This window comes from Miniopterus natalensis, chromosome 10 (assembly GCF_054644295.1).
Source record: "Miniopterus natalensis isolate mMinNat1 chromosome 10, mMinNat1.hap1, whole genome shotgun sequence".
Classification (NCBI taxonomy): domain Eukaryota; kingdom Metazoa; phylum Chordata; class Mammalia; order Chiroptera; family Miniopteridae; genus Miniopterus; species Miniopterus natalensis.
The window spans coordinates 4,049,502-4,076,435 of NC_142090.1; the positions used below are offsets into that span (position 1 = coordinate 4,049,502).

Below are 26,934 nucleotides of genomic sequence, written 5' to 3' on the forward strand. Positions count from 1 at the left end.
ATTCCTGAGATTGGTTATTTGTGCCTTTCCACGTGTGATCAAGAAGCAATATGTGCCTTCTTGTTGGTGAATTATACCACAAGCTGGACAGTTTCTTTTTTTGTTAAAAGAAACACTTTTTGGTTTTCTTGATTATATCTAATGTATGAATGCTATTTCACTAATTTTTGCTCTTATCTTTACATGCCCTCAACATTTTTCTGGATTTCCTTTGCTGTCTTTTTTTTACCTCCTTGTAGATTTTTTCCCCCCCTCACATACTCATTTATGCCCACACATTCCTAAGTACTGACTTAGCTTTATTCTCCAAGTTTGATATGAGATACTTTCTTATAGTTCAGTTCAAAATATTTCTTTCATTGACACGTGTTATTTAGGGTCATAATTCTTATTTTTCTAATATATAAACATTTCTCTTTTTTTATTAGCTTCTACCTTAAAAGGTACAGTATGGTCAGAGAACATATTCAGTGTTAACAGTCAAACTTGTTTAATCTTGCTCCAGGGTTCACTATACGGCCAACTTTTGTGACTGTCCTGCGTATACTTGAAAAGAACATATATCCTGCAGTCCTGTGGTGCAGTGTCCTATATATTCATCCATCGAGCCAATTTTGTTAATTGATTTGTTCAAATCTTCTGTATCCTTCCTGATTTTTTATTCTATCAACTTCTGGAAAAGGCATGCCCAAACCTCCCAAATGTGATCATATATTTGGATGCTTTTAGTTCTTTTAATGTTGAGGCCAGCAGAGGGAAAAGGGAATGTATAAAAACAAACCCCACAACACTGAGATACAGCAGAAGGCAGGGAAGAAAGGAAAACCCCAGAACGAGTGGGACAAACAGAAGCAGAAAATGAGATGGCGTATTCAAATCCAAATATGTCAGTAACTTTATTACATGGAAATGGATTCAGGGCTCCAAGGAAGGAAGGAAAAATTTTGTCAAGCTGGATCAAAAAACAAAATCCAACTACAGGCTGTTTACAGAAGCCACATCTAAAACGCAGACACAAAAGTTGGGTCATGTCTGTCTGCCAACAAACCAAGCTCCTCCTCATGGGGTGTCACAGGCAGTGGGTTGGGGTCCCTGCACCCCCACCTCACTTCAGCCTCTTTACCACTGAACCCCTCTGGGGTAGCCTGGAGCCGGTGGGGATCTCACTGGTTCTGACTGGTTGAAGTGGGACCTTCCCTTTCCTGCCTCACAGTAGCCTCAAGCTGGCAAGTAGCCCCTGGAGCGCGTGGAGGGAAGGTCATGCCAGGTCAGCCAGGCGCCGTCCTCTGGGCTACTTGCCAGGCTGGTGACAGGCAGAGCCAGAGCCTTCTGTGGCCCCCCACTCTCCAGACCCCTGGAATTCCTGAGTTCAAAAAAGGCCCCTCAGTTTCTCCCACCAAACTGACATTTCCTCAGAGTCGGCCAAAGTGTTGGACACACTCCTGAAGTCCTAAACTGCTCAGATTTTTCATCAAACTGGTGATTCTGGAGGCTTTCAGGGAACCACCGTGACAGTTTCTGGTGTGTGTGGCAGCGGACCTGTGGGACGAATGTAGCTGCAGATCATGGAGCATCTTACCCTTCATCTTATTACTCACTTTCCACATTCTTTAAAAAATAAAAAGATCTGAATTTCCTATACGGCCTGGTTGGACCTGGACCACACCTAGAGTGGGCTGGCTGCAAGTACACTGCATCCTGGTGACCAAGCCCACGTGTCCCAGTACTGGTAACCAACCGAGCAGCCACACCCTGGCGTGGACCCACTGAGCTTCACCCCTTCTGCAGGCACCAACCTTCCCTTAGCAACCCTTCGTAACTTTTAGAATCCACACGGGTGAATCCAACTTAGACCAAGGAGTGGCTTTCTCCCCAAATAAAACCTTGCCCGTATTCAGCGGGAAGGTGAGAGCCACTGCCGTCTCAGCGCTGAGGGCAGGAAGGGCAGGTGCTAGGGAAAGGGGCTCGTGTGGCCCCCCTGCAGCTGCTCCGAGCGCCCCGGGCACATGGGCTGTGCACGGGTGTGTACGCCGCCACCCGCCTGTGAGCTGTGACAGTTCTGGTGGCAACGATGGGTGGGGAGCAAAATCTGAATGAACCTGAGTCAACAAGAACAGAGATGGGGCTGAGGAATGCACCCCAAGTGGAGGCCCCCCGAGCAAACGCATCCTGGAGCCTGGGGCGGTCAGGCCAAGGGGGACGTCCAGTCCTTCACAGCCCAGAAATGGGGAAGGTCTGGCCGGAGCGGCGTGCAGGGGCTGGCTGGGCCCTGGGAGAGGCGGCCGGGGGCAGGGCATCCTCGGGGCTGAGCTGATGCAGAAGGCGGTTAGGGGCCCCCCACCTCGGGCCCCGATGTTCTCCACCCCACAGTTCCTCCTCGAGGGTTCTGACTCCTGCCAAGAGGCCGTCTGGGTCCTTGGGCCAGCTTCGGGTCCTAGCCGGCCCAGCCGCAGCGGGTGGCTCTGCATCTGCACTGGTGGCAGGAGAGGCCGTCTGAGGGGGGAAGGCAGCAGGCACTGAAGAGGCAGGGGGGCTCTGGGGGCCCCCAGCGTGTCTGAGCGGGGGGTGCACAGTGACCACGGCACGGCTGCATGCGGAGGATGGTGGCTGCTGAGGGCTGCAGCTGGTCCCGGAAGGTTCTGCCTGGGGGGCGTCTGGAGGCAGCTGGGGTGCCGGGTGGAGTGTCTCACGGGAGAGGCCTGAGGCGTCTCCAGCCCTGCAGCCTTCCGCCTGGCCGGGCAGGACCTTTGGTTTCAGCCTGGTGGGGCCCTTCTGCCTCCGGTAGGGCAGGTGTCTGTGAGCAAGGCCATGAGCCCAGTGAGGTCCCCGGGGAAGGGCCCACGGCCAGGAAGCCTGGCCCTTTGGCCCAGGGCCCCGCGGGCGCCTCCCCAGCCGATCCACCTGGGTCCTCATGGTGGCCACCTCCTGAGACAGGCCTGCCAGGGCGGCGGCGAGCCGATCCAGCTTCTCTGAGAGGGCGGCGCTGAGGCTGCAGAGCTCCTGCTGCAGGGAATTCCCACAGGGACACGGTGGCCGTGGGGAGGCAGGTGGCAAAGCAGGAGGGACGGTAGCCGCGGAGGGCGGCTCAGGCAGGCCTCTGGGAAGTGGCCTCCCTTCAGTCCTGGCTAAAACCAGAGCAGGGATGTGGGTGAGAATTCCCAGGCTCTCGGGACCTTCCCTGGATTAGCATCCTGCCCCAATAAGGCCTGACTTTAGACGGGAAGAAGTGACTCGGGCTTGAGAACATCGATGACAATGCTCATGACATCAAAACTGGCCACATCTCCCGGCCATTTCCCAAATTCAGGGACAGAATAAACCACAGATTGGGTCTCCGTGGTAACTAAGATTTCTTAGGACACTGGACTTTCTAGAAAAAGGGTCAAAGGATTCTTGTGCCATCTCTGGGACCAAATGGCACCTGAGGGCACCTACCCATGCCCTGGAGAGTCAATGGGCAGGGCCTGGGAAGAGGGCCCAGGAGGGCCGGTCCAACCTGGGGCCTGGTGCCTACAGCGGGGTGACCAAGAGGCCGTGTCAGTACCCAGTGCAACAAGTCATAAGCAAACCACCAGGGATCCCCCAACCCCAACCTCTGTCCTTCATATTCAGAAGTTACAGATCTAGAGGATCCTAAGTCTTTTTTTTGTTAATCGCCTAATCCTTCACCCTAAGTTCCCTTGGAACTAGTCTCTGCCTCAAGCAAACCTCACAAGAAAGCCCTGCTACCTCCTCAGACAGACCTGCTGTCCCCCTGCCCCGAGTTCCAGCTGCTCCCCTGGCCCCCTGAGTCCCAGCTGTTCCCCTGCCCTGAGCCCCAGCCTGGCTCCTTCCTCATCAGCACATCCAGGGCTTTAGTCAGAGGAAAGAGTGAAGCTGGAGGGGCTGAAGGACCCTCGTCACCTGGTCAAGTTCGAGAAGGATCTGAGTTAAGGGCAAGTGACCCTGCTGCGGTGGCAGGTACACTTCTGTCTGAGGGAGAGGCGCGGGCGGGCAGCCTCGGGCCAGCGCAGTGCCCTTAATCAAACAGCCACCGCCTCGAGCAGCCCGGCCTGCCAGCCCGGAGCCGCCGCGGGCCATACTCCCCGGCTGGTGTGTGGCAATCCATGGGTGCCCTGCAGTGAACCAGGAGCGCTGCCGTGTCTCTAATGTGGTTCAGGGAGGAGCTGCCTCCAGGGCAGGCGCGATGCGGAACCACATCTGCATCTCTCGGATGCCCTTGGCCAGGTCACACAACGCGACCAGGCCTCAGTCTCCCTGTCTATTCTCTGAAGTCCATTGGAACTCCAAACTTTGCTTCTGGGGTATCTACTCTGGTACAAGTCTCAATTTCTGTTTTGCCTCTGAAAGGTACCTGTGCTTTTATGAGAAAGCCAGCTATTTCAGTGAGAAAACACTGAAATGAAATAAGCAACCTGAAATGAGTTCAAGGTGAAATTCTTCCTATCTGTGATCCAAACAAGCCTGGAAGGGTATTAAGAAAAACTTCCCCCCAGCTGACCCTGCAGGAAGGAGCTGAGGTGGCTATGCAGACGCTAACCTGTTCCCTCCCACCCCTGTGCCCAGGGCTCCTGGTGACCTGAGGGGACCTGATGACCAGCTTACCTGCAGCACTTGGTGCTCTGTGTCCAGGTTCCAGGCCCCTGGATTCTTCACTGACCCTGAGTTTCCAGGACAGGGGCCGAGCAGCTGACCCAGGTGGCAGGCAGGGCCCAGGCCCCAGCCCTTTCTCTGGCCGAGGGGCAGGGCAGGGCCCCCCAGCTGGCCCTGCAGAAAGAGCACAGAACACTCGGGGGCTGCACATGTATCGTTCTGACAGAGCCATTCTAACATGGGAGTATTTGGACACAACCTAAAAAAAATTAAACTTTCAGCTCTCAAATAATGTTAACCATTATGAGAGGCAAGATGGACATACTTGGGCCACCAGGGAGCCCAACTCTGGTCAAGTGGCCCGCTGGGGCCCGTGTGACAGGCGTTGGTATTTGGGGACCTCTGCAGCTCAGGCACGACACCTCTGGCTCTACCAGGGGGTAGGGGTCAGGGAGAGGGGGTGGAGAGGGCCCTGATCTGCAGGTCCCAGCAGTGAGACTCCACCAGGGACATGCTGGGGGCACCCTGTGGCCTGTGGGAGACTGGATGGCCCATGCCCAGCCCACTGTACTCTTTCCCCCAAGCCCCACTGGGCAGTGAGGAACGTGGGGACAGCCTGGGCCTGCAGAGAAGCCAAGGACTGCATGGGCGCACCAGCTTGAATTCGAAGGGAGCCCCCTTCCCGGACCAGTCACCCCACCCCTACCTCCTCGGGTGCTGCCCAGGGGGCCAAGCCGATGCAAGGTCTCCAAGCACACTTCTGTCCTGGGCACTTGGGGTCTGCCTCCGGTCTTCTCCTCTGCTTTTCCTGCTGGGTCAAACACTCGGTCAGGCTTGGGCTGAGAAGTGCCTGGGCCTGGGGTAGCAGGCCGCATGCCCAGCTTTCTTGGCAGGACAATGTCTAACTTCTCTCAGGTGGAGTCTCACTTTTGACAATTTATGTTTATTGCCAAATTTTTAAAATGTATATTATTTACATGTAGCGTAAGTCCCTGATGCTAAGCTTTGGACTGCCGAGGCGTCTGTTTCAGAAGACGTCCATCTCGGACAAATACACCACCAAGGGTATGACAGCTCCTGGCCAACAACCAGGTGAGGAGCCAGCCTGCCCCAGCCCCAGGAAGTCCCTCTATCAGAAGCCCTAGGTGACCAAGGTAACTGACCATCTGAATGACCCTGATTCTCCCTTCCTGTGTCCCAATTCCCACTCCCATGTTTTAAATTAGCCAATAAAGAGCAAACCCACCAAACCCTAGATACCCTACCACGACTACGGTGACAAAGAGCCCTAGGCCCTCAAGCTCATGTGCTTTCTCTCTCCACCTGTAAGTAATAAATCCTGTTCCTCCTGCCCTGGCTGGTGTGGCTCAGCTGGTTGGGGATTGTCCTGTGCACCTAGAGGCTGCCGGTTAGATTCCTGGTCAAGGGTACACGCCCAGGTTGAGGGCTCCATCCCTGGTGAAGGGTGTGGAGGCAGCTGACCGATGTCTCACTCTCATATTGATGTTTCTCTCTCTTTCTCCCCTCCTCTCTCTCTAAAAACCAATTAAAAAAATCTTTCAAATAAATTAAAAAACTTTTTTAAATCGTAAATCCTATTCCTCAACGTTCTTTGATGGTTTTTGCTGAAGTGCATCCTATGATCACAGCAAGAAGCACAGGGCGGCCCAGCCAGAATAACTGGCCTGGGAGGGGAAATGTCTGTGGGACTCCCCCGAGGAACAGGGTGGGTGAGCGCCTCAGGCATTCCTAGTGAGAGTGTCACTATCCACAGGCTGGGGCCCACACAACAGTGTGTGTGTGTGTGTACACATTACTAAGTGTACACAATGTGTGCATACTATGTGTAATATTATAACCTGTACACATTAAGTTCATTGCCAGGCTCTCTAATAAAACACACTCATTTAACACTCCCGGAGCCCGAGTGCCTCAACAGCCCCACCTTCTCTCTCGGATACAACTCATCTTACGGGGAACTCCTGCATGACAAAAGTAGAGAACTTCCTGGCAAGTGTCAGGCAAAGTGACAGGTGGGACTCAGAGAACCCAGCCTCTAGACTGCGGCCCTCCTGCGGACACACCCCTTCAGGAGACCCCAGGCTCACCTGCACTGAGGCTGAAGTGGTCCCTGGGCTCTGCTCTCCTAGGGCCTTCACCAGGGCTACTGCCAGTAGGCAGGCCGCCAGGGCTTGGGGTCGGGGGGCCAGGACTCTTGCTGCTGGGAAGAGGGTCCCTCCCTGCATCAGAAAGCTGGTGTCAGGGTGGCGGCCCCAGCCTGGGGCATAGCTCCCTGCCTCCTCTCTGCCCCGCAAGCTTACCCTGCAGGAGCGGGTGCCAGAGCTCAGGCTCCAGCCTTGGGTCTTCTCCTTCTGAGCTGCCGAGGCTGCAGCTGGAGCTGGAGCCAGTGCCGGGGCCAGGGCCGGGGCTGGGGTTGGGGCCGGGGCCAGGGCTGGGGCCAGCCAAGCAGGCGAAGCGCAGGGGCCTCCCAGGCAAGATCCCCTTCAGAGAGTTCTCCAGGCAGTGAAGTGGGGAGGGCATGGTGGCTGCCCCTGGGCAAATGACAACAGAAGAACCTTCTGCCCATCAGCCTGGATGAACAGGCACACAGTCCAGCCAATGGCCACAGACAAGCTCTGCTGGGCCTGACGCCCTCTCTGCCGTGACGGTGGAGAGAAGTGCAGCCAGAGCCTGACCAGGCCCCCAGCCCCTCCGAAAGCCAGCTGGGGAACTTTCCGGAAGACTCAAGTCCCTGAAAGCCACTAGGAGTGGGTTCCAGCAAGGCCCTGGGCCCCCCTACTCTACTCCCTCAGGACCAGCTGTCCAATAGCAGAGACTGCTAAGCCCCCAGGAGGCCCCAAGAGCCAGCTCTTGCCCAATGGGCGTGTTAGAAACACCATATTTATTGAAACGAGTCTGAGCCGACCAGCACTTGGGCAAGTCTAGGATGGAGTCCTGCTGCAGGTGAAGCTACGTGGCTGCAGCAGCAGAGGGAGCCCTGCACCGGCTCCCATGCTCAGCGGGCGGGGGGAAGGGGTACGTGACACCGGGGAACCGAGACAGGAGAAAACCTATCCCCTCATCCAACACTTTGTTTGGAGGGAAAACACGCCAGGAAGTGCTGGGGGCAGCCGCCAGCTCACCGTCCTGCAGCCACCTCCATGGTCCTGGCCTGGGGGCCGCATGGTCTTTGGGCCCTCGCTGGCAGCAGGCGGGGACGCTGCTAGAGGCGAGTGCCTGCGGGCTCACCGGTCGCAGGCTCCTGGAGGGCATGTCCCCCCTGAGGTGGACAAGCTCACATGCCTCACTCTTCAGTCCTGTTTGAACGAGAGGCCAAGAGGACTGTCAGCCCCGCAGGGCCCTGTGTTGGCACCAAAGAAAGGAAGTTAACGGACAGAGAACACCCCTGTCACCGCTGGATTCTTGGGCACATGAGCTCCAGATGTGGGGCATACACCAGCCCTGCAGATGTTCCCAGAGGCACCCAAATCTTCTGGGATCTCTTCAGACCCAGCTACCTGGACTCCTGGGAGCCCTGCAGCTCAGCGGCTATGTCAGATACCAAGGCACATGGGGCCAGCACAGCCACAATCGAAAGACACACCTCCATGGCCCTGGCTGGTTTGGCTCAGTGTTTAGAGCATCGGCCCAAGGACCAAAGGACTGCAGGTTTGACTCTGGTCAAGGGCACATACCTGGGTCGTAGGCGCCATCCCGAGCCCTGTCAGAGCACACGCAGGAGGCAACGATCTATGTGTCTCTCTCTCTCTCCCCTCCTCCCTCCCTCCCACTCTCTCTAAAAATCAATGGAAAAAATATCCTCAGGTGAGGGTTAACAACAAAAAAAACAGCCCTGGCCCTGGCCAGGATAGCTCAGTTGGTTAAAGCATTGTCCCAATATGCCACAAGTGAATGCATAAAGAAGTGAAATAAAAAACAGAAAATCTTTCTTTTTCCCACCCACCCATCTCCCTTCTTCTTAAAAAAAACAAAAAAACACAGACAGACAGACATCTAAGGACTGGCTCAGGTCTGGACTCAGGAGCAGAGGGCCCTGCCTGGCTGCACCCATCACTCAGAGGTGGTGGTCTCTGGATCTCTGGCCTCACAGTAGCTTCTGCCCCGGGGGTTTCCAGAGCATCTTTTTATCTCACGGGTGGATGTGGGCCCGCTGGCTGCTGGGGGAGGCAGCGCCCGGGGAACCAGTACAGGATACCTTTTCCTGCTCCTAGACCCCCGGGCAACCATGCTTTACCTTCCTTGTCTGCCGTCCAGCTCTTAGGCTCCACTCTCCGTGGTTCTCTGTAGCCCGCTGAGGACCAAGACCAGGCCGGCTGTAACCTGGGTACAGGTATCTCTCTGAGGCAATTCTCCAGGCCCTGGAGTGGGGCGCTTCCAACTGGGATTCCTATGGAAACCCAACATTTGCCATGTCAGTCAGAGCTTGGTCTCTGTGAACCCCGGGGACCTTACCTGCACCGTGTCCAGGGCAACCGGGCCCCTAAGAGGAGGCACAGAGTGCTGGACCTGTTGTGGCAGAGCAGGGCACCCAAACTGAGACCTGGCCCCAGAAACGTGTCAGTCCTGGCTCTGGGCAGCCCTGCTCAGGCTCCGGCAATGTGTCTCGGCTGCCTACTTGAAAGTCAGGCCCATGGGCTGTGATGAGGGAGACTGGTCCCAGGCATGAGGTCAGGACACCCAGCTCCACCTCTGTGAGAGATGCTACCACCCAGCCTTGCCACAGGACGGCCCTGAGGACCGAACGCCGCAGGGCTGCCCTCACTACTCAAAGAGGGGGGATGCTAAAGGTGCCCTCTTGGGTGTGATGGGGTAGGCCAAGGAAGACCAACGCTAATGCAGTTCAACTAGGAGACAGAGCCAAATAAATTGCAAAAACCACCCTTCTGGTGACAGGGAGCTGTGGAAGCAACAGGAACTAAATGAGCCAAAATTCTAGAGGGAGGAGCCCATTCTGCAGGTCAAGAGGGGACACTGGAGAGTATTGCAAGATTCTAGAGGTGACAGCTCACCGTGAAAGCCTCTATGCAGAGAGACCTGGGGAGAAGCAGGTCACCAAATACACTCTTTTTGTTGCTATTAATCCTTACCTGAGGATATTTTTCCCACTGATTTTCAAAGAGAGTGGAAGGGAGGAGGGGGAGAGAGAGAGAAACATAGATGGGAGAGAGACAAATCAATTGGTTGCCTCCCACAAGCGCCCCGACAAGGGCTGGGGATGGAGCCTGCAACCTAAGTATGTGCCCTGACCAAGAATCAAACCCGAGGCCTTTCAGTGTGCAGGACGATGCTCCAAGTCACACTAGCTAGGGCTTTTTTTTTTTAAATCCTCACCCAAGGATATGTTTTTAGAGAAAGGGGAAAGAGAGAAAGAGAGAGAAACATTGGTCAGCTGCCTCCCATATGCGCCCCAACTAGGGACTGAGCCTGCAACCTAGGTATGTGCCCTGACTTAGAATAGAACCTGCCACCTTTCGGTGTACGCGACAACGCTCCAACCAAGCCACCCGGCCAGGGCGACCCCTTTTTATCTTTTAAGAGATCTCACATGTTGTCCTGACCCTTCTGAGCCAATGCGCTAAAACAGACGCCCCCACCCAAAACAAGTCCAGTGCCTCTTCTGTCTGGCATCCCAGATCTGCTGGCAGCACTGGGCATGGGACCTGACTGGGGGCCAGTTGGACACCACAGCGGGCTGGGGCGCCTCCCATCCTTTCCCAGGGTGAACCCCAAGCTCAGGCTGGTCAGCTTACCTTTCCCAGGCCTGCGCCCCTGGCCACCCTCCGGGATCTGGAACTCCAGATCCCCATCAGTGCTGCTGGATGAGGAGAAGCTGGTGGGCGTGCTGCGGGGTCCTGGGGGCAGGGCAGGGCCATCTCTGGCGAAGCCCTGCAGGCCCAGAGCCAGAAGAGGCCCCATAGTCACTCCTGTGGAAAAGCACAGCGGGCATCATGGGAAAGCCACTAGGGACGAGATCCCCGGGGCCCTGAGCTGTGGGCAGGCGCCCGGGAGACCTGCACAAAGGATCTTCCACCGGGGTCTCCCCACTGGTTAGGGCACTGATTAAAATACCACAGCACATTACCCCACACGCCCCAACCACTGTTCTCATGGGGCTAGAGAGTAAGAGCTCTTAGAGAAGGCAGTGGGCAGGGGCACTTTAACTGCCCAGCTCTTTGGGGGCAGGTGTGAGACGGGGAGGGGGTGGGAGGGGAGAAGGGCCTGTACTTTAAGAGGCCCAGGATGAGAAGAGGAGGACATCACGGTGTCCTTGACAGCCCCCCATGCGTGTGCAGGGACAAACGCCACCCCAGCCCATGGCCAAGTCTACCTTGACTGTGTGGTCCTCGGGGCTGCAGCTCGGGCCTCTGAGACCCGGGGTCTCCTGGCTGGGGGCTCCGGAACCAAGAGGTGGCTGGCGGCTGGGGAGGTAACGACCCACTCAGGGGAATGCCCTTCAGACAGGCCTCCAGGGCTTCCAGGGGTGAGCTCGAGGCACTGCTGGCTGGGACAGGGGAGATGGCCCTATCACCATCTCTGGCAGGTCCCCTGGCCTGGCCCCAGGATGGCTGCCCTGCCCGCCTTCTGCTGCGGTGGCAAGTCCTGCTGCTATGGGAGCCTTCCAGGCAGGCGCCCTCCTGTGGGGGGACTTAGGTCTGCTCTGTTCATATGGGAGGGATGACAGACTGTCCCCAGGTCCTGGGGGTGGGAGAGCCACACATATGACCAGCTAGCTCCCTGAAGTCAGGAAACCTCTGCAAGTGAAGGTCCTCATGAGGGAGGGCTCACTGGGCATGGGCTGGGTTAAGGAGGGCGTAGGTTGGGAGAGGCACTAATTGCTGGAGGACAGCTGGCTCTTCCCCTGTGGACTGGGCCTGCTCCTTCCCCTGTGGGCGGGTAGAACTTTGTAGGGGCTGCTAAGAACCCCAGCAGGACTCAAGCAGATGACTCGGGCCTCACCTTGTGCTGCTGGGCCCCAGCTGGGCACTCGGACCCCACTGGTGTCTCCATCGCCCCCCGAGCTGCGGGTGGCAGAGGGGCTGTGTGTCCGCTTGCGGAGCTGACAGGACACTGGCACGGGGGGGCTCCTGGCCCAGCCATCCTCCATCTTCACAGACAGCATGTGGCCAGCGTCAGCACCAGTACCGGGGCCAGGAGAAGGGGTCTGGAGGGGTCTGGGCCCTGCGGAAAGCCCTCCATGAGGCCCTCATGGGCTAGGATGGGGTCTCCATGGCAGTCTCCCCTCTGAGGCAGTCACCGCTCAGTCACCAGCAGATGAACCAACTCACACTCCCTGTGCCACCAGCCTCCCCACCCCCAGCCCCATGTGGACGCCTCCAGAGGTTTCCACAGGGGCCAGGCCAGCCCTCCCCAGGCTGCACCAATCAGGGTCTTTCCTCCAAGGCCAGCACACCAGTCTCAATTCCACTTTCTCAAAGTCCTGAGAAGCTGCTGAGCACGGGTGAGCTGAGAGCGTGGAAATACTACCCAGCCCACACGGACACAACAAGAACCCCCACGTACAAATTATGCCCCGAATGTCTACTGCGCTGGAGCTGTCTCTGCTCTTAGTCCCTCCCTCTACACCACCCCCTCCTTCCTTCTGCAATTCAGGGCTCCTCCTCTAAGAGTTGACCTGGAAAATTATCACAGACGGATGAAGCACCTCCTGCGTGACCAGCTCCACTTATGGTGACAATCCCCGACATCTGGTCACATAACTCACACACGGAAGTGTGGCCCAAGTGTCCTCCTGTGGAGGGTCCCCATGGCCCTGCCTTGAGCAGCGGAAGGTATGGATGATGCCCAGGGCCCTTCCAGCCCAGCCGGGGGCCTTTACCTCCAGAATTCCTTTTCCAGGCCCCTGGGTCCTCCTGCAGTCGCGGGTCCCCCACTCCTGAAGGGCTGGGGTGTGTGTCCTGGGCCACTGGGATCTCCTTCAGACAGTTCAGCAGACCCTGGAGGGGACACTCCCCGGCTGCCTCTGTTTTCACTGCAGGAAAAAGCAACACATTTGCACCCTGAGCCCAGTGTCCTCAGTCTTCGTGAGAAATGACAGGTGGACAATCCAGGTAAACAGGTGAAAGAGTTCAGGGCCAGACGTGGGAACAATGATCCCCTTTTACAGAGGGGGAAACCGAAGCTCAAAGGCTTCAGGAGCCTTCAGTCTGCACAGCTAATAGGCTTTGGACTGCGGGACAGGCATTCCTGCCCCCACCATGCTGCCCCGATTCCCCAAGTCCACGCTAAGTGTCCCACTCAGTGTCCCACTCACTCAGCACCTCCTCCTCCGAGGTCCCACATTAGGGCAAGTAAAGAACACAAGAGGATCCAGGGTCTGCTTCTGAGTTTTCTTCTCCTAGCTGCCCAGATGCTGCTCTAAGAAAACCATCTGGCTCCTGAAATATGACTCCGATGATGCTGGAGCAGCCAAGCTGAGAATGATCCTTCAGGAAGACACTTGACTTACAGGGAAATAGCTACAGAAGGCCAATTCCAGTTTTAGGGGCTTCAGAAACCTTGACCTCAGGCAGGTCCCCAGGACTCACCTCCCCAGGGCAGGCTTCCAGGTCCCAGCTCCACCCTGGGTAGCCGTGACACACCCAGGCCAGGGACAGGAGGTGGTAGGCTCAGGGGTGCCTCAGGGTGCTGGGGCCCAGGCACAAGGATTTCCTTCAGGCAGTTGATGAGGCCTTGCAAGGGGCTGCTCCCAGGAGAGGTTCCTGCAGGACCTGCAAGATCGGCCAAGGTCGATGCAGCCCTGATGGTGGCAGCTGTGGGATGACAGGGCATCTGAGACATCCCACCAGTGAGAATGGGACAGTGACTGCTCTGGGGGTCATCAGGAGGCTGAGACGGGAGAGGAAGGAACAAGCCTCCATTTTCTGCTGAGCTCCAGGACAGACCCCACTCTCAGGAAAGCCAGCCTCTCACCTGCCCCCGAAGCCCCTCTCTGCTGTTTCTTGTGGCTCTTCCTTTGGCCTGGGCTGCAGGTGGGAGGACTGCACTCCCCGCCTGGGACTCCAGGGCCTTCCTTCTCTGTAGGCCCCGGTGTGTCTGCAGTTTCTGTAGCAAGAAGGACAAGAAGGCCTTTCTAGCCCTGGCTCCTGACCCCAGGCAATCGCCCCGATCTGGTACCCACAGAGGGACAGGCATCTCCAGCCCCTAAATCCCAGGGGGGCAGCCAAGTCACGGGAACTTGAACTGGCTGCAGAGCCAGCCCTTGTAAGGCTTGTTCCAGCAGTCTCACCTGGGAAAGGCGGGCAGGGCGGAGGGTGTCCTCTCCTGTCTCCTGGTGTAACTGTAAATACCAAGACTGTTCACTCCAAATGCCTGGGACCCTCCCCCAACTCCAGCCTCTGACTTTGGCTCAGCAAGTGACACCAGCAATCTTAACATGCGGCCCCTCACTCTGCATTCATGCTTCTCAAACGTGGAGATGTAGAACCCCTGGCAACACCTGAATCCACAGGCTAAATGGGGTATGTCTTTCAGGGGTGCCAATTTTATTCCGTATTAATTTAAAACATTTTAAATAACAACAGACATTCAGACAAATGATAAATTTGTAAGAATTTTAAAAAATAAAGTGAGACCCCAAAGAAATCCTAATGGCTACCCTTGCCCTCCTCTGCTCTCAGGGTTGCCTTGATGAGAAGGTCTGAGAATCGATCAGGCACGCACAGGTAGGTTACCTGATGGGCGTGCATGTCAGCGACCACCCCCCAGTTATGCGCGTGAGCGACATGAACACAGTGCTCCAGGAGCTGGACTGGGTGAGAGGTGGCCCGGCATTGAGCACCTACCTCACCTGCTCTTTGGTTCATAAAGTCCGAGCGCTTGTCCTGCTCCCCAGGGAACTTGTCCCCATTTAGCAACGAGGGAAACCAAGTCTTAGAAAAAATGAATAGGGTATGGGGTCCGGTCCCCCTGACTCCAGGGTCACACTCACTGATGGGGACGGGGCTTCCCTGGCCCCTGGCTCTGGGTGAACCGCTAGACGAGGAGCTGGGCGTGGTGGCCAGACTAGGCTGGCTGACGGGTGTGTCTGGAAGGCAGTTGAGCAGGGGACCAGTCTCCACTGTCACAGCTGCTGTGGGGAGGAGAGAGGACACTGGAAGCTGGGATTTAAGCCCAGCAGCAGGGAAAGTGCTCCATTCCAGCCCTTCCTTGCTGTGTTTCACTAACAATGACCAGAACATCTGTAAGCTCTGCCTTGTCACCCCTGAGCTCTAAAATGTCGACTCATAGTCTGGGTCTTATTCTGTTAAGACACCTCCCACCTCCACTTTCTGTTCCATTTGCCATTAACTGAGTGGATTCAAAGGAACCCCCTAGGCTCGGGCTGATGGGGACAGACCCCCGGAGGAGGGGAGGCCTGAGCTGAGAAGGGCAGGTGAGCAGGGCACAGGGAAGGAAGAAGAGATTGGTGCAGGGGAAGAGCACTGGCTGGGAGGCAGACCTTTGTCCCCACTGGCCACTCAGGCAAGGTACAGCTTCGTCTTCCTCACCTATAGAAGAGGGACCAGGCCCAGCCAGCACGGCTCAGCGGTTGAGCATCAACCTAGGATCCAGGAGATCATTGTTTGATTCCCGGTCAGGGCACATGCCCAGGTTGGGGCTCGATCCCCAGCAGGGGGCGCGCAGGAGGCAGCCGATCAATGACGACACTCTCATCATTGATGTCCCAATTCTCTCTCCCTCTCCCTTCCTCTCTCTGAAATCAATAAAGAGACATTAAAAAAAAAAAAAAAAAAAAGAACAGGGACTGGCCTCACCTGCCACGCAGGGCACAAGTGACGAGGCCACGAGGGTGTGGATGAAGCCACGTAGGAGCCACTATGTAGAAATCACTACGGGAAAAGCCAGAAGCTGTTGTCTCATCAACTACCCGTGTGCTCTCAGAGCAGGCACGCCGTGGGGCGTCCATGACACGGGGTGACGCCAGCTAGGGTCCAGCAGCAAGTGAGCAGGCACACAGCCGGCGGACGCTCACAGCTTGAACTTTACCTTGTGGATGGCAGAGGCTGCCCTGCTGCCCGACTTACCCTCCGGGCTCGCCCGCTCCCCATCCAGGCTGGCTCCCCCGCTCTCAGGGTCGACTTCCCCGAACAAGAACCCCGGGATCTCCTTCACCAGCTGCACCAGGGCGGTGAGGTGCAGGCTGTGCTGGGGTGCTCCTCCTGCCGGAGAGGCCACAGTGAACCCCCACACCCTACGTCAGCTCAGCACTCATGCCTCTGTGTGCGTCTTCACGCCAGCATCTCATGTGGTCCTCCTGCCACATAAGGAGTGGCAAAGGAGGAACCGATGGCTATGAGATAAAGAGGACCGGGGCTCAGGCCTGGTGACCTGCCCATGGGCACAGCCAGGACTAGGGGCTGGGACCTTGGGTAACTGGCCTCTTTTTCTATAGACTGTCATTCATTACCTGTTACTCCTCCCAGGGGAACACCAAGGAGGGCTGCCTCTCCCTCCCCTCCCACATCCAAGCCCTCTACCTTTCCTGGCAGCCCCTAAACCTCCGGGCCACGCCCAGACTGGGCCCATGGGTCCTATCTACCATCTGAGGTCTCCAGATGCCAGCCCTGTGGCACACCTTCAGGAGCTCAGGTGGGTGACAGGAAGGGGATCGACAGAGGTGATGCACTCCAAGGGCGACCCTAGGTTTCTTCTGAGTGCGTCATGCAATGGGTGAGTGTACCAGGCTCCCAGCCCAGAGGGACAAGGTGGTGAAAGGTCAAGGTAGGGACAACTGATGTCACAGTGTCTCATGGGAAGTGAAGCTGGGGGCTGAGGACCATAGGGTTGGAGGGACAAGAGTGGGCCCACTTGGGCCCAGGCTATCCAGGGGGAACAGAACACCCAAAGGGGCTTGGCCTTGGCCTACCATATTACTCACCTAGGGCACCTCCCCTAGGTGGCTCCTGTCCCTCACCAGCTTTGCTCCTGCTCATGGCCAGTCCAGGCTCCGCAGGAGACAGGAAGGCAGAGAGGGGGAGCAGCTCAGCCGTCCCTGAGGAAGAAAAGAGAGTCCCCCTGGAATGGAAGCTCACCTCCACCCCCAAGCACAAGTGAGCAGGTGGCCCGGGCACTTGCACATCCATGCACCTGTTTACACGCGTGTTCATATGACCACTCAAACCCCAGGAATTGCACAGCGTCAGAACCTCGGAAACCACCTTGTTCTGCTTCTGCCAGCTTTTTAGCAACCCCACCGAAGCACACCCAGAACCCTAGTGCAGTCCATAAAAGCAACGATGGCATAAAAGATCAGTGAGGCCTCCAGCTCAGCTGAGGCTCTCCGAACGCCACCTCATATGGTGTTCCTTTTGGACATGAAAACCAAGGCCTGGGGGTGGGGGTGGGGACTCCAGGGTCCCAGGGAGACTCTGGGTATGTTTGGTGCTGGATCCAGTCCCCCTTGCACTTGCAACCGGGGCTCATGCCACACCTCCCCAGACAGGCCCAAGGGCACTGCCAGCTCCTTACCCAGGGAGACCAGCGCCTCGTAGTTCTCCTGCATCACATCCCTGTAGAGCTCCCGCTGCCTCTCCCCCAGAAGCTGCCACTCCTCCTCAGAGAACCGCACAGCCAGGTCCTGGAAGGCGATGGACACCTGTGGGCACAATCTCAGGGAGTTAGCTGGTTCCATCCCATCGAGGCCAGGTGGGCACCAGGGAATGGGGAGCAGAAAGCGTGGGGTGGGCACCCGACACACGGGAGCAGGCAAAGGAGCAACAGAAATCTGCTCGTGAGACAGCGATGGGAGTTGCCTGTGTGCCCAAAATGACATGCTGAAGACCTCACCCCAGTACTGGTGAATGTGGCCTTAGCTGGAAAAAGGGTCACTGCAGATGTAATCAGTTAAAATAAGGTCATACTGGAGTAAAGGAGGCCCTTAACCCAGCATGACTGGTGTCCTTATAAGAAAAAGAGAGGCACATGGACACAAAAGAAGGCCATGTGACAACAGAGGCAGAGATTGGAGGGATGCAGCCGCAAGCCAAGGAATGTGCAGGGCCACCAGAAGCTGGGTGACTGAACCCGCAAAAAAACGAAGCCACGGATAAGGGGAAACTACTGTACATTAAGGAAATGGCCTATTCTGATTTATGTATCTGTCCTCTATGAGTCTGGTTAGTATAAGTCAATTTCCCTGAGAACCATAACCGAGGGGTGTAATGACCAACATCAGGCTCTGCCCCTGCTAACAAGACTTCCACCAAGACACCCCCCCCCAGGAGGCCAGTGAGAAGAAACGAGTCGGGATGGCCTTGGGCGCTCCTTTCTTCTCCATCTCCTGGTAGCTCAACATAGGGCTCGGCAGGTGCAAGTTAGATCCAGGGAAGAACGTGCTGATAGCACAGACATGCAAAGCTATAGAGGGCCCACCTTTCTCATAAGGCCACTTCCCTGACCAGGGATATCAGCTGCCCCATCCCAGGCCCCTCTGCATGGAACACAGGCCATGCTGGAAACGGGGGCCAGCCCAGACACCTCCCTATGCGATGATGAGTGATGGGGATCGTGGGCATGTAGTTTCCCCGACACACCCACTTATAGGTGTACCAGGTGCCCCAGCCCCCAGCCAGCCTCTCAGCTCCATCTGCCTCTCTCCCTGCCCTCTCTGCCTTTAACACCCACACACGGGCTGCTGAGTGACACGTATCAGGGCTCTGTTCTCAGGGGCCCACAGATCAGCAGAGGTGTGACCCGTACGTGTTTCAGAGCACTTCAGATCTCCCGTAAGATTAACAAAACCGCCCTACCCTGGTGGCACACTTAACCGGTGTGAGGGGCAGGGGGGTCTGAAGCGAGGAGGGGAGAAGCAGAGTGTCTCAGGCTTGGGCTCCCAGATCAGACTCTGCACCCTGCTTCCCCCAGGGGCTGCATTCACATGCCCCTGAGCTTTTGGGAGTGCCGCTGGACAGGAAAACAAGAGGCCCTCCCTGTTCCTCTCCATCTGACTGTGCCCCACTGCTTCCAAGGCCACTCCTGGCCACCTTCTCCAGGAAGCTACCTAGTGTGAGGTCAACCTCCTTCCAAAACATGCGATCTGAAAGATCAGTGGTCCAACCCCTCATTTTATAGACGAAGAAACTGCAATCGGGAGGCCGTAGCATGGGGCTGGCGGGCATATCTGAGTAAGGCTGTCCCTGGGCTGCTCACTGGACAGCCAGAGCTGCAAGGGAGGCTGCCCCTGTTCCCAAGACATCCAATATGCCTGGCTGCTCCTTCCTCCCAAGAGGTCGTGGGGCATTAATGACACCAAGGTCCTGGCACAGTGACTGCTCTGCCTGGACACAGCCTGCCCCAGACCCAATCCCCACCCCACCCCCCAACCATGGAGTCTACAGTTGCCTGAGATTGGCCCAAGGTCATGAGCCACGTCAATCACACAGATGGCTCCAAGAGCCTGCTAAGAAGAACGCGTGCCAACTCCCCACTGGTGTCATCCCGTTTTCCTAGCACCTGCCCGCAACTGGTCTGACCTGTGCCCAGGCTGCGACAGACGGGGCTCTCCCTTCAGCTCCCGGGGCTACACACCTCACCTAGAAGTAAAAATCTGGGAGTGGTGGGCATGGACCCAGTTCCATGTCTCCCGGGGGGCAGATAGGAGGTGGGGGGAGGAGTGTGTCCCGGATCCTACCAGGAATAAAAGTACCAGCTTGGCTCATTTCCCCGAGGCCTTCATGCCCACCGCTCCCAGGATAACTTATCATTAATTAAAAGAACGAAGCCGAGGGAGCGCGATGCGTAACCGCAGGACCGAGTTCCCAAAGGTGGAGCGAAGCCCTCGGCGCGTGCAGGCTGGAGGCGGGGAGTGGGAGGCGTCGCCCGGGGCCGCAGCGCCCCGCACCCCGCGCCCCGCGCCCGCGCGCCCCGCACAGCGCGATCCCAAAGTTGCAGGGTCGCGGGCTCGCCCCCGCGCCCGAAGACCGCGCGGCGCCCCGCGGAGCAGGCGGCCCCCCGAGGGGTCCCGCGCCTTACCTGCTGCGCCATCCCGGGCTCGCCGCCGCCAGCTTCCGGCGCGGGGCCCGGCGCCCGCCGCCCCGCCCGCAGGTTGCGGCGCGACCCTCGGCGACGCCGGCGGCCGCGGGCCCGAGGTCGGCGCGGGAGGAGGCGGGGCCGGGGCCGCGCACCGCGGCGGGGGGACCGGGAGGGCGCGCCCCACGCCCTGCGCCCCGGGAGGGGTGGTCCCGCTTCCGCCCGGAGGACCCCCGGCCTCGGCGGCTGGCGGGGCGCAGGCGCGAACTACACTTCCCAGAGGGCGCCGCGGCACCGGCGGGGGGCGGGGCGAGCCCCGGGAGGCCCGGCGGGAGCCCCTTTTCTGCGCCGCAGCCCGGGACCCCGCGGAGCTGCCCGGAGGGCTGCGCGCAGAGACCCGCCGGGTGGCCAGCTCCGGCGTGCTTGCGCGCGTGTGCGCGTCCCTCCATCCTTTCCTTGCATCCAGCACGTGCTGCGCGCATCCTCTGTGCCAGGTGAGGGCGCTCGGATGAATGGGACCCCCACCCCCGGACCGCGACCCAGGCCCCCGGGGAGCGGGGCAGCGGGGCAGCGGGTCCCCGGGGTGGAGAGGGGCTGCAGGCCCGGGGCGCAGGCCGCGGGCGTGGGTGGGCGGGAGTAGCCACGAGGCCGCGGCGCACCCTCCCCTGGGACCCCGCCCCCTGGCTCGCCGCAGCATTGACCCGCGTGTCATTTATACCCCGGGTGGCTATTTGCTGGACAGGACAGAGTGAGGAAGATGGTTTAGAGACGGTGGTGCGCTCGAGCTGGCCTGCGTCGGAGAATCACTTGTGAGCATGTCTTCCCAGCTCCACCTTCGGTGATGTTATGCTTGTAGCTTAAAATTGGCCACGGTGAGATTATTTACACCACGACACTGGGAAACACTAAAAAAATCAGCAATGCCCCTCCCCCCAAGAGCTGGTGGTTAAAACATTCACCAGCACACCACTGGTTTGGGGCAATGAAAACATGGAGAAATGGAGGATAAAATAGCTGTTTCACAAAGTTTTATTATTTTTAAAATTAAAAAATAATAAACTTCATTTTAATCTTGAAAAATAAAACATATATATCTATAAAAAAAGTGAACTTAAACCAGCCTATGTAGAACAAGACCTGTGGTAAGTGAAATTAAAAAGTCAGAGTTGGAGCAACCTATCGCTCTTGGACCGTGGTGCTTAGTGACAAAGTTTTAAGTTACTCCTGACTTTTTTCCAGATTTTGGAGGACTCGGTATCCTAAGGCTCAGGATTAGGGAAAGAAGCTAAATCTTCAACATCAGCCCCAGTAAGCAAAAGTGAGAGCAGGTAGGGGGCGGGTCTGGACTTGAACCAGGAACCTCTTGATCTGAAGTCAAATACTCTACACCTGAGCTATAACCCTCTGGCATAGGCATAAGCCTAAGTAATACCTTTCATGCCCACTATTCCTATAAATTTTTGCCACCAGTGTTCATTCAGGTTGTGCCTCCTGGAAGCTGCCACACCTGCCTCACTGCCATTTTATCTCCCTGATGCAAAACAAGCCACAGGCTCCCCTTGCTGTGGCCACCTGCCTGCCCTTTCTGGAAAAGCACTGACACTTATAGCTGGAAGGGCCTTCAGAGTCACTAGTCTGTGCCCTTCACAGTGGGTATCTGAAAACAGATTCGGGATTACTGAGCTCCTAAGTCATAGGCTCAGGATCTGAACCTACTCTTCTGGACTTTGGGTTTAGGACCCTACAATTAAGCCAATCACTATCTTACCTTCCTCATGTTCCTACCCCCCATCAGTCAAAAATGTAAAGGCTACATAACTGGAGCCATCTGAACAAGTTTATGCAGACCTGAGATGATCAAGGGGACTAGAATGTGGGCTTAGCAGAGCATGAACGTGCCCCACAGCTCAAGGACCACAAGGAAAAGCTAATGTGGGACCCCAGGATTGGACCTGGTGCATGCACTGTACCCCTGGGGCTGTCCTCAGATTTCCTGTACTTATGAATCATCGTGGGAGCTTGTCAAACATGCAGATATGATCTGGAGTTAGGAACAAGCTCCTTGTGGAGGGTCAAGAAACCCCACTTTGAGAAACACCTGTCATAGATCTACATCTGTTTCCCTTTGTGCCACCTGCTGGAAGACTCTGGTACTGAAACACCCAAGAAGGGGATAGACTGGGAATTCTAGCACCAGTCCCAGGACCAGCCAGAGCTGGTGAGGAAAGCCAGGGTTAAAACCAAGGTCTTCCGTCAAACTGCTCATACTCTGAACTCTGCCATAGACCAGCAGTCCTTAACTTTAGGGTGCGTCAGAATCACCTGGAGGGCTTATTGAAACAAAGATGACTGGGTCCCCCCCTAAAAGTTTCTGATGAACAAGTTCTCAGATAAATGCTGCAGCTGCTGGTCTGGGGCCATACTTTGAGAGCCACTGCGCTGGACCTCCACACACCTGGGACCAGGCCCTTTCACACCGGCAGCCACATTGAAGGCACCTGTTCACTGGAATAAATACTTATTTAGAATTTAGATTATACTTTTAAAGTGAAATATGTTCCCTTCATAACAAAGTAATGATATAAGTTAAGTTCACAGGAGTGAGAAGAGAACCGCCCCCCCCCCCCCCCCCCAGGCCTTGATGTTCCATTGCATAGCTTAGCACCCTCTGTGGTCTCACACTGGTCTCGGATGCCATGTAACACACCCCTGAGGTTGCTGCCCTTCCTCTCATCCTCCGTGTCTTTAGGGCCTGGTGCCTTTCAGGAAGGACTGATGTGTGTCCTCAACAGGTGGAGAGATATGGGCACTTGGACTCCCTCGCTGTGGGGCAGAGGGAAAGAGGGACCTCTGATCACAGACCTGGGGCCAGGTGATGGGGCGCCGTGGCCTTGCCCTAGCTTACTGGGTTGTCTGCCCAGGATTCGGGAGTTGCTGCCACTCTGGTGCTATCTCCCCTGGGTTCAGCCAAGACCCCAGGTGATGGCCTCAGGCAGGGACTGAGGAGGGGGAGGCAGGGTCGGAGAGTGGGAGATGTGAGGAAACCAGGAAGGAGGGGAAGGAGGAGGGATGCTGGGAAGAGGGGACAGAGCTTGAGGGAGGGGGGAAGGAAGGAAGGATGAAGGGACTGGGGTTCTCAAACCTGGGACTGTCCTACTGGGAGCTAGAGCGAAAACATGCCTATTAGACAAGGTAGGGGTCTCTGGGGAATGGAAGGGTGAACTCATGGCCAGAAAGGGGTCTCCAGTCAGCCTGCCAGTTTCATTGGCCAACCAAGACTGAGTAGAGCTTACTGTACACTGTGGAATGCTTGATTACACAGGTGAAATAGGGTAGGGAGGAGCTTTTACTACCCAAGGGGGTATAGCTCAGGGGTAGAGCATTTGACTGCAGATCAAGAGGTCCCCGGTTCAAATCCGGGTGCCCCCTGGTGGCTACTTGCTTTATTGCCAAATACAGATAAATGGCCTTGATACCACGTTCCCCAAAGTAGCAAACAGCGAGGACTTCAGTGGTTTTTGTGTGCTCTGGGCTGGGCCATATGCGTCAGTCTGGGCCAATCAGGAGGCAGAAACCACAGTCATTTAAACAGGGGAAGTTTAATATAAAAAATTATTGTGCTATAAAAGGAGAGTAACTACAAAGGTTCAAAGGAAACCAGACCTGGGCAAAGGTGAGCCCAGGCTGGCGGCAGGTGCCTAGAGGGAGTTGGGGTGGGAGCATGGAGATGGTCAGCCGTCCAGCGGGGGCTGCAAGGTCACGAAGGGGCTGCCTTCTCTGCGTGTGTGCCTGGGGCAGAGCACTCAGGTGAGGGGTCAGTGGGAAAGGCGAGGGAGCTTACGGCCAGGAGAGGGCGAGCCAGCCAGGATATGGGCTGACAGGGAATGAGCAGAAATGACTGGGTTCCTGGGAAATCCCAGCCGGGGGAGGCCACAGTCAAGAAATGGCGTCACTTAGGAAACAGTTGGAAGTGGGCTCTCGCTCAGGGGAAGAACATCTGGCTGCAGGGGACAAGGCCTGTGGTTCAGTTTCCCACGCCTGGTGAACTTGTCTCGTTTAGTAGCAGACGTGGGGTGGAAGCCACTGGGGTCATTTCCTGGGAAGGTCTATCTCCTCCGGCCCAGCGGGGCTGCCGCCGTGGGAGTGGGAGGCAGCCGAAGGCCGTGGGCCTGGTCATACCTGCTCCCCAGAGTGGGGAAGAAGCAGGAGTGGAAAGAGCCCAAGAGCAGCCCTGTGGATCTGGCCCGACCCTATTATTGATCAGGTGTCTGTGCTTAGGCATGTCTCTAATTATGGCCTCTTTTCAAGCCTGTAACACGGGGCACCACGCAAATTGGAGGTTCCCACTTCTGACTCTGTTGTGAGCCTCTGACCAGCTTGTTAGCAAGGGAGTCCCTGGCCCCGCTGCACTGTCTGATGCAGGAGGTCGAGGGCTCAGAGCTTCATTTCCAGGAGAGCACACTGTGCCCTCACCCCCTCTCCCAGCAGGTGCTGGACGGACAGCCAGCTGGGCTCATCCGAGGCCTTCACAGATGCGGCTTTACACTGATGCCCTTGGCCGTGGCCACCCGGCTGCAGGTGGCGGATCGTTCAGAGGCAGGTGGCAAGCAGGATTGGGTGGCAGGACCTGAAGTAATGAGGTGGCGAGATGGAGGCTGCCACTCCTGTGGTCATTTTCAACATCAGAAGTGTCATTTGGGGGGGGGGGCAGGGACAGGAAAGGGGCAGGCTACCCGGCTCTAAGCCAAAGTTCTAAGATTATGAAACTGGAGTCACAAAAGCCACCTCTTTGAGGAAAAAAGTGCTAATTAAACAATCAAGGCTTGTTAGCAAAAGGAATCAGCTTTAACTAAAGGGAGACTGAAGCACATCCTTGAAGATAAAAGAAGCCTCGTGTTTTCAGGCACTAATGTCATATGATGATAAGAGAACTCAGAGAATCTGGAATATTGACGACCCAGGGAGGTAGGTGAAGATCTATCTGCCGACTTGTCCGGCTAGACGTCTCCAGGAAGACTAGACTGGCCCCGTGCTCTCTCTTAAACGGCGATTTCTCTGCTGTGCTTTCCTGCCAATCGATATAAAAAAATACTTAAGGCTTTCCTGCTGTCAAATGGTTTTATTGTAAGAACCTGTTTTTAGCCCATTAAAATATAAACTTCTGTTTTTTTCTGTAAACCTGAAGGGTCATGCAATGTATTTTACGTAGCTGTGAGAGAGATCATAAGAGATTTGTATAACGGATACTAAAAAGATGTACATCTGAATTACACACTGTGTCTCTGAACCCGCAGCTGATTCTGAGATTGTCTACCCAACACCCTGCTGGTTTGTTCCCCACACCATAGAAAGAAGCAGCTTCTTCAGTTTTGAGATGCTTGATAAAATTCACTGGTTCCTTCTGCCGCAGTTTGCTTTTTAAGCTTGGATAAAATATAACATTGCCTTTATTGTTTTGGTGGTGTTTTTTTGTTAACCCTCACCCAAGAATATCTTTTTCATTGATTTTTTATTTTTTAATTTTTTTAGAGAGAGTGGAAGGGAGGGAGGGAGAGAAAGAGAGACATCGAGTGGTTGCCTCCCCTACACGCTCTGATGGAGTCAGGGATCGAACCTACAACCCAGGTACGTGCCCTTGACCAGGAATCGAACCAGTGACCCTTTGGGGGGGGGGGGGGATGCTCTAACCACTGAGAAACACCGGCCAGGGCAACATTGTCTTTAATCTTTACACAGCCTAAAGTTATATTTGAACAGGCTGATATTTCATCTTCTGCAAACTCTCTCAGCCCCCTGAGGGGCTCTTCCACTGAGCCCCAGATCAGGGTGGTTAGGCTGGGAAATAGACCAATTCCAGCCCACCCCAAGGAGAATGTCTGGACTGAGGAGGGGAAAATTAAGAAAACGAAGATATGCTGAAATGGCAGCTGTTCCTGGAAGATGCTGTGACGGTCGTTACAAATGATGTACACACAGGATGACTGAGAGGAGACCTAGAACACAGGATGCTGGACAGACAGAGTGGGGAGTGGTAACCTGCGTCTGAGAAGGCTTCCAGGAGGCTCTAAGGCTGGTTCTCTACTTAGCTTAGACTGGGAGCCCTGGGGAATAGTTACCGTACCTGGGCTCCACCACAACATTCTGATTTAATTGGTCTGGGGTGGGGCCTGGGCAATGGCACTTTTATGAACTCTTCTGGTGATTCTATTTATATTTGGAGTTCAGAACCGCCAACGATTGCATTAAAGTTTCACCATGTACCGGTTTCAGAAAAAAAAAAATTACATTGATGTCTAATGAGTAAGAAGAAATTGAAATTCAGCACCAACGTAAAAGGTCAAAATTAGGAATAAATAGGGGGCACCCAGATTTGAACTGGGGACCTCTTGATCTGCAGTCAAATGCTCTACCCCTGAGCTATACCCCCTTCCGCTATGGTAGGAGTTCATTAATACTTTACATCTCTACAGCCACACCCAGACTACCTATAAACTTATGAGTAGCCCATTCAGGATGGACCTCTTCTGAGAGATTCCAGAGCTGCTTCAGTGAAAACTCATCAACCGGCTGTACAACAGAAGATAGACTCCCTCTTCAAAAGCCCTACAGCCTGTGTGCTGGCCTACAGCCCCTGGGTGTGGGCGGCAGCCTGGAGAAGCATTGACATTGGTTGTTAGAATGGCCTTCAAGTCAACCGCCTGTGCCATCATGAAAAACAGAAACGCCACCTGATTGAGGTGTCTCTCCAAACCCACTTAGTGAGGGCCTGACCCCCATGGGCCGACGTTTCATTCAGGGCACTTTCTACGAAACTACAACTAGGACACGCGATGACCTTCCCAACTTCCACTTCTTCAGTTAATATAGGTAGAGAACGACCCACTCCAAGAAATAGATCAAAGAAGGTGGCTGAGTAGATTTAGGAGTCCCTAAAAGTGTTAACGGTCCTATGCCAATATAGTTACTTGATTTACTAATACTTTTACTTATGGTTTAAAAATCTATGTTGATAAGTGAGATTGGACTATTGTTTTCGTATGCTGTCTTTGTTAATTTTTATATCAAATTTAACTAATCCCATAAAATGAGTTGGGAAAGATACCACTTGTTTTAGTTTTTATTCTCCAGAAGTGTATTATGTAAGATATAATAAGAATAATAATTTACCTCATTTCTTAAGTGTTTGGTATAACACATGTTGAAACTATCTGTGCCTGGAGTTTGTTTGTTTGTTAATGGTGAAATTTTTCATTATGAATTCAATTTCTTTAGTAGTTAAAGGATAATTCATGATTTCAATTTCTTCTTGTGTCAATTTTGGTAAAACTAAAC

General features: G+C 55.5%; 2 protein-coding genes and 2 non-coding genes across 10 annotated transcripts in view; 2 read left to right on the forward strand and 2 right to left on the reverse strand.

Moving 5' to 3' along the window:
- Positions 1–1,637, forward strand: part of ZNF467 (zinc finger protein 467) — a 15,516-nt gene extending 13,879 nt beyond the window's left edge. For all 7 annotated transcript variants that reach the window (XR_015715153.1, XR_015715154.1, XR_015715155.1 and 4 more), the window contains one exon: positions 506–1,637. The gene's annotated coding sequence lies outside the window, so the exon portion shown is untranslated. The remainder of the gene's footprint in view (positions 1–505) is intronic.
- On the reverse strand, positions 872–19,624 carry KRABD3 (KRAB domain containing 3). Its single transcript, XM_087820944.1, has 18 exons — positions 19,606–19,624; positions 17,104–17,230; positions 16,514–16,627; positions 15,660–15,794; positions 14,564–14,704; positions 13,546–13,677; positions 13,161–13,343; positions 12,452–12,604; positions 11,572–11,793; positions 10,943–11,116; positions 10,365–10,538; positions 8,849–9,001; positions 7,737–7,910; positions 6,915–7,145; positions 6,702–6,833; positions 5,300–5,404; positions 4,606–4,767; positions 872–3,125 (listed from the first exon to the last, which is right to left on the reverse strand). Exons 1-18 carry the CDS (start codon positions 19,615–19,617, stop codon positions 2,212–2,214), a joined length of 3,438 nt encoding a protein of 1,145 aa, XP_087677070.1. The 5' UTR covers positions 19,618–19,624; the 3' UTR covers positions 872–2,211.
- A 3,335-nt stretch (positions 19,625–22,959) lies between these two features.
- On the forward strand, positions 22,960–23,031 carry TRNAC-GCA (transfer RNA cysteine (anticodon GCA)). Its single transcript has one exon. It is a non-coding gene; the product is annotated as a tRNA-Cys (tRNA).
- A 2,926-nt stretch (positions 23,032–25,957) lies between these two features.
- TRNAC-GCA (transfer RNA cysteine (anticodon GCA)) lies at positions 25,958–26,029 on the reverse strand. The gene has a single exon. It is a non-coding gene; the product is annotated as a tRNA-Cys (tRNA).
- Positions 26,030–26,934: the final 905 nt, after the last annotated feature.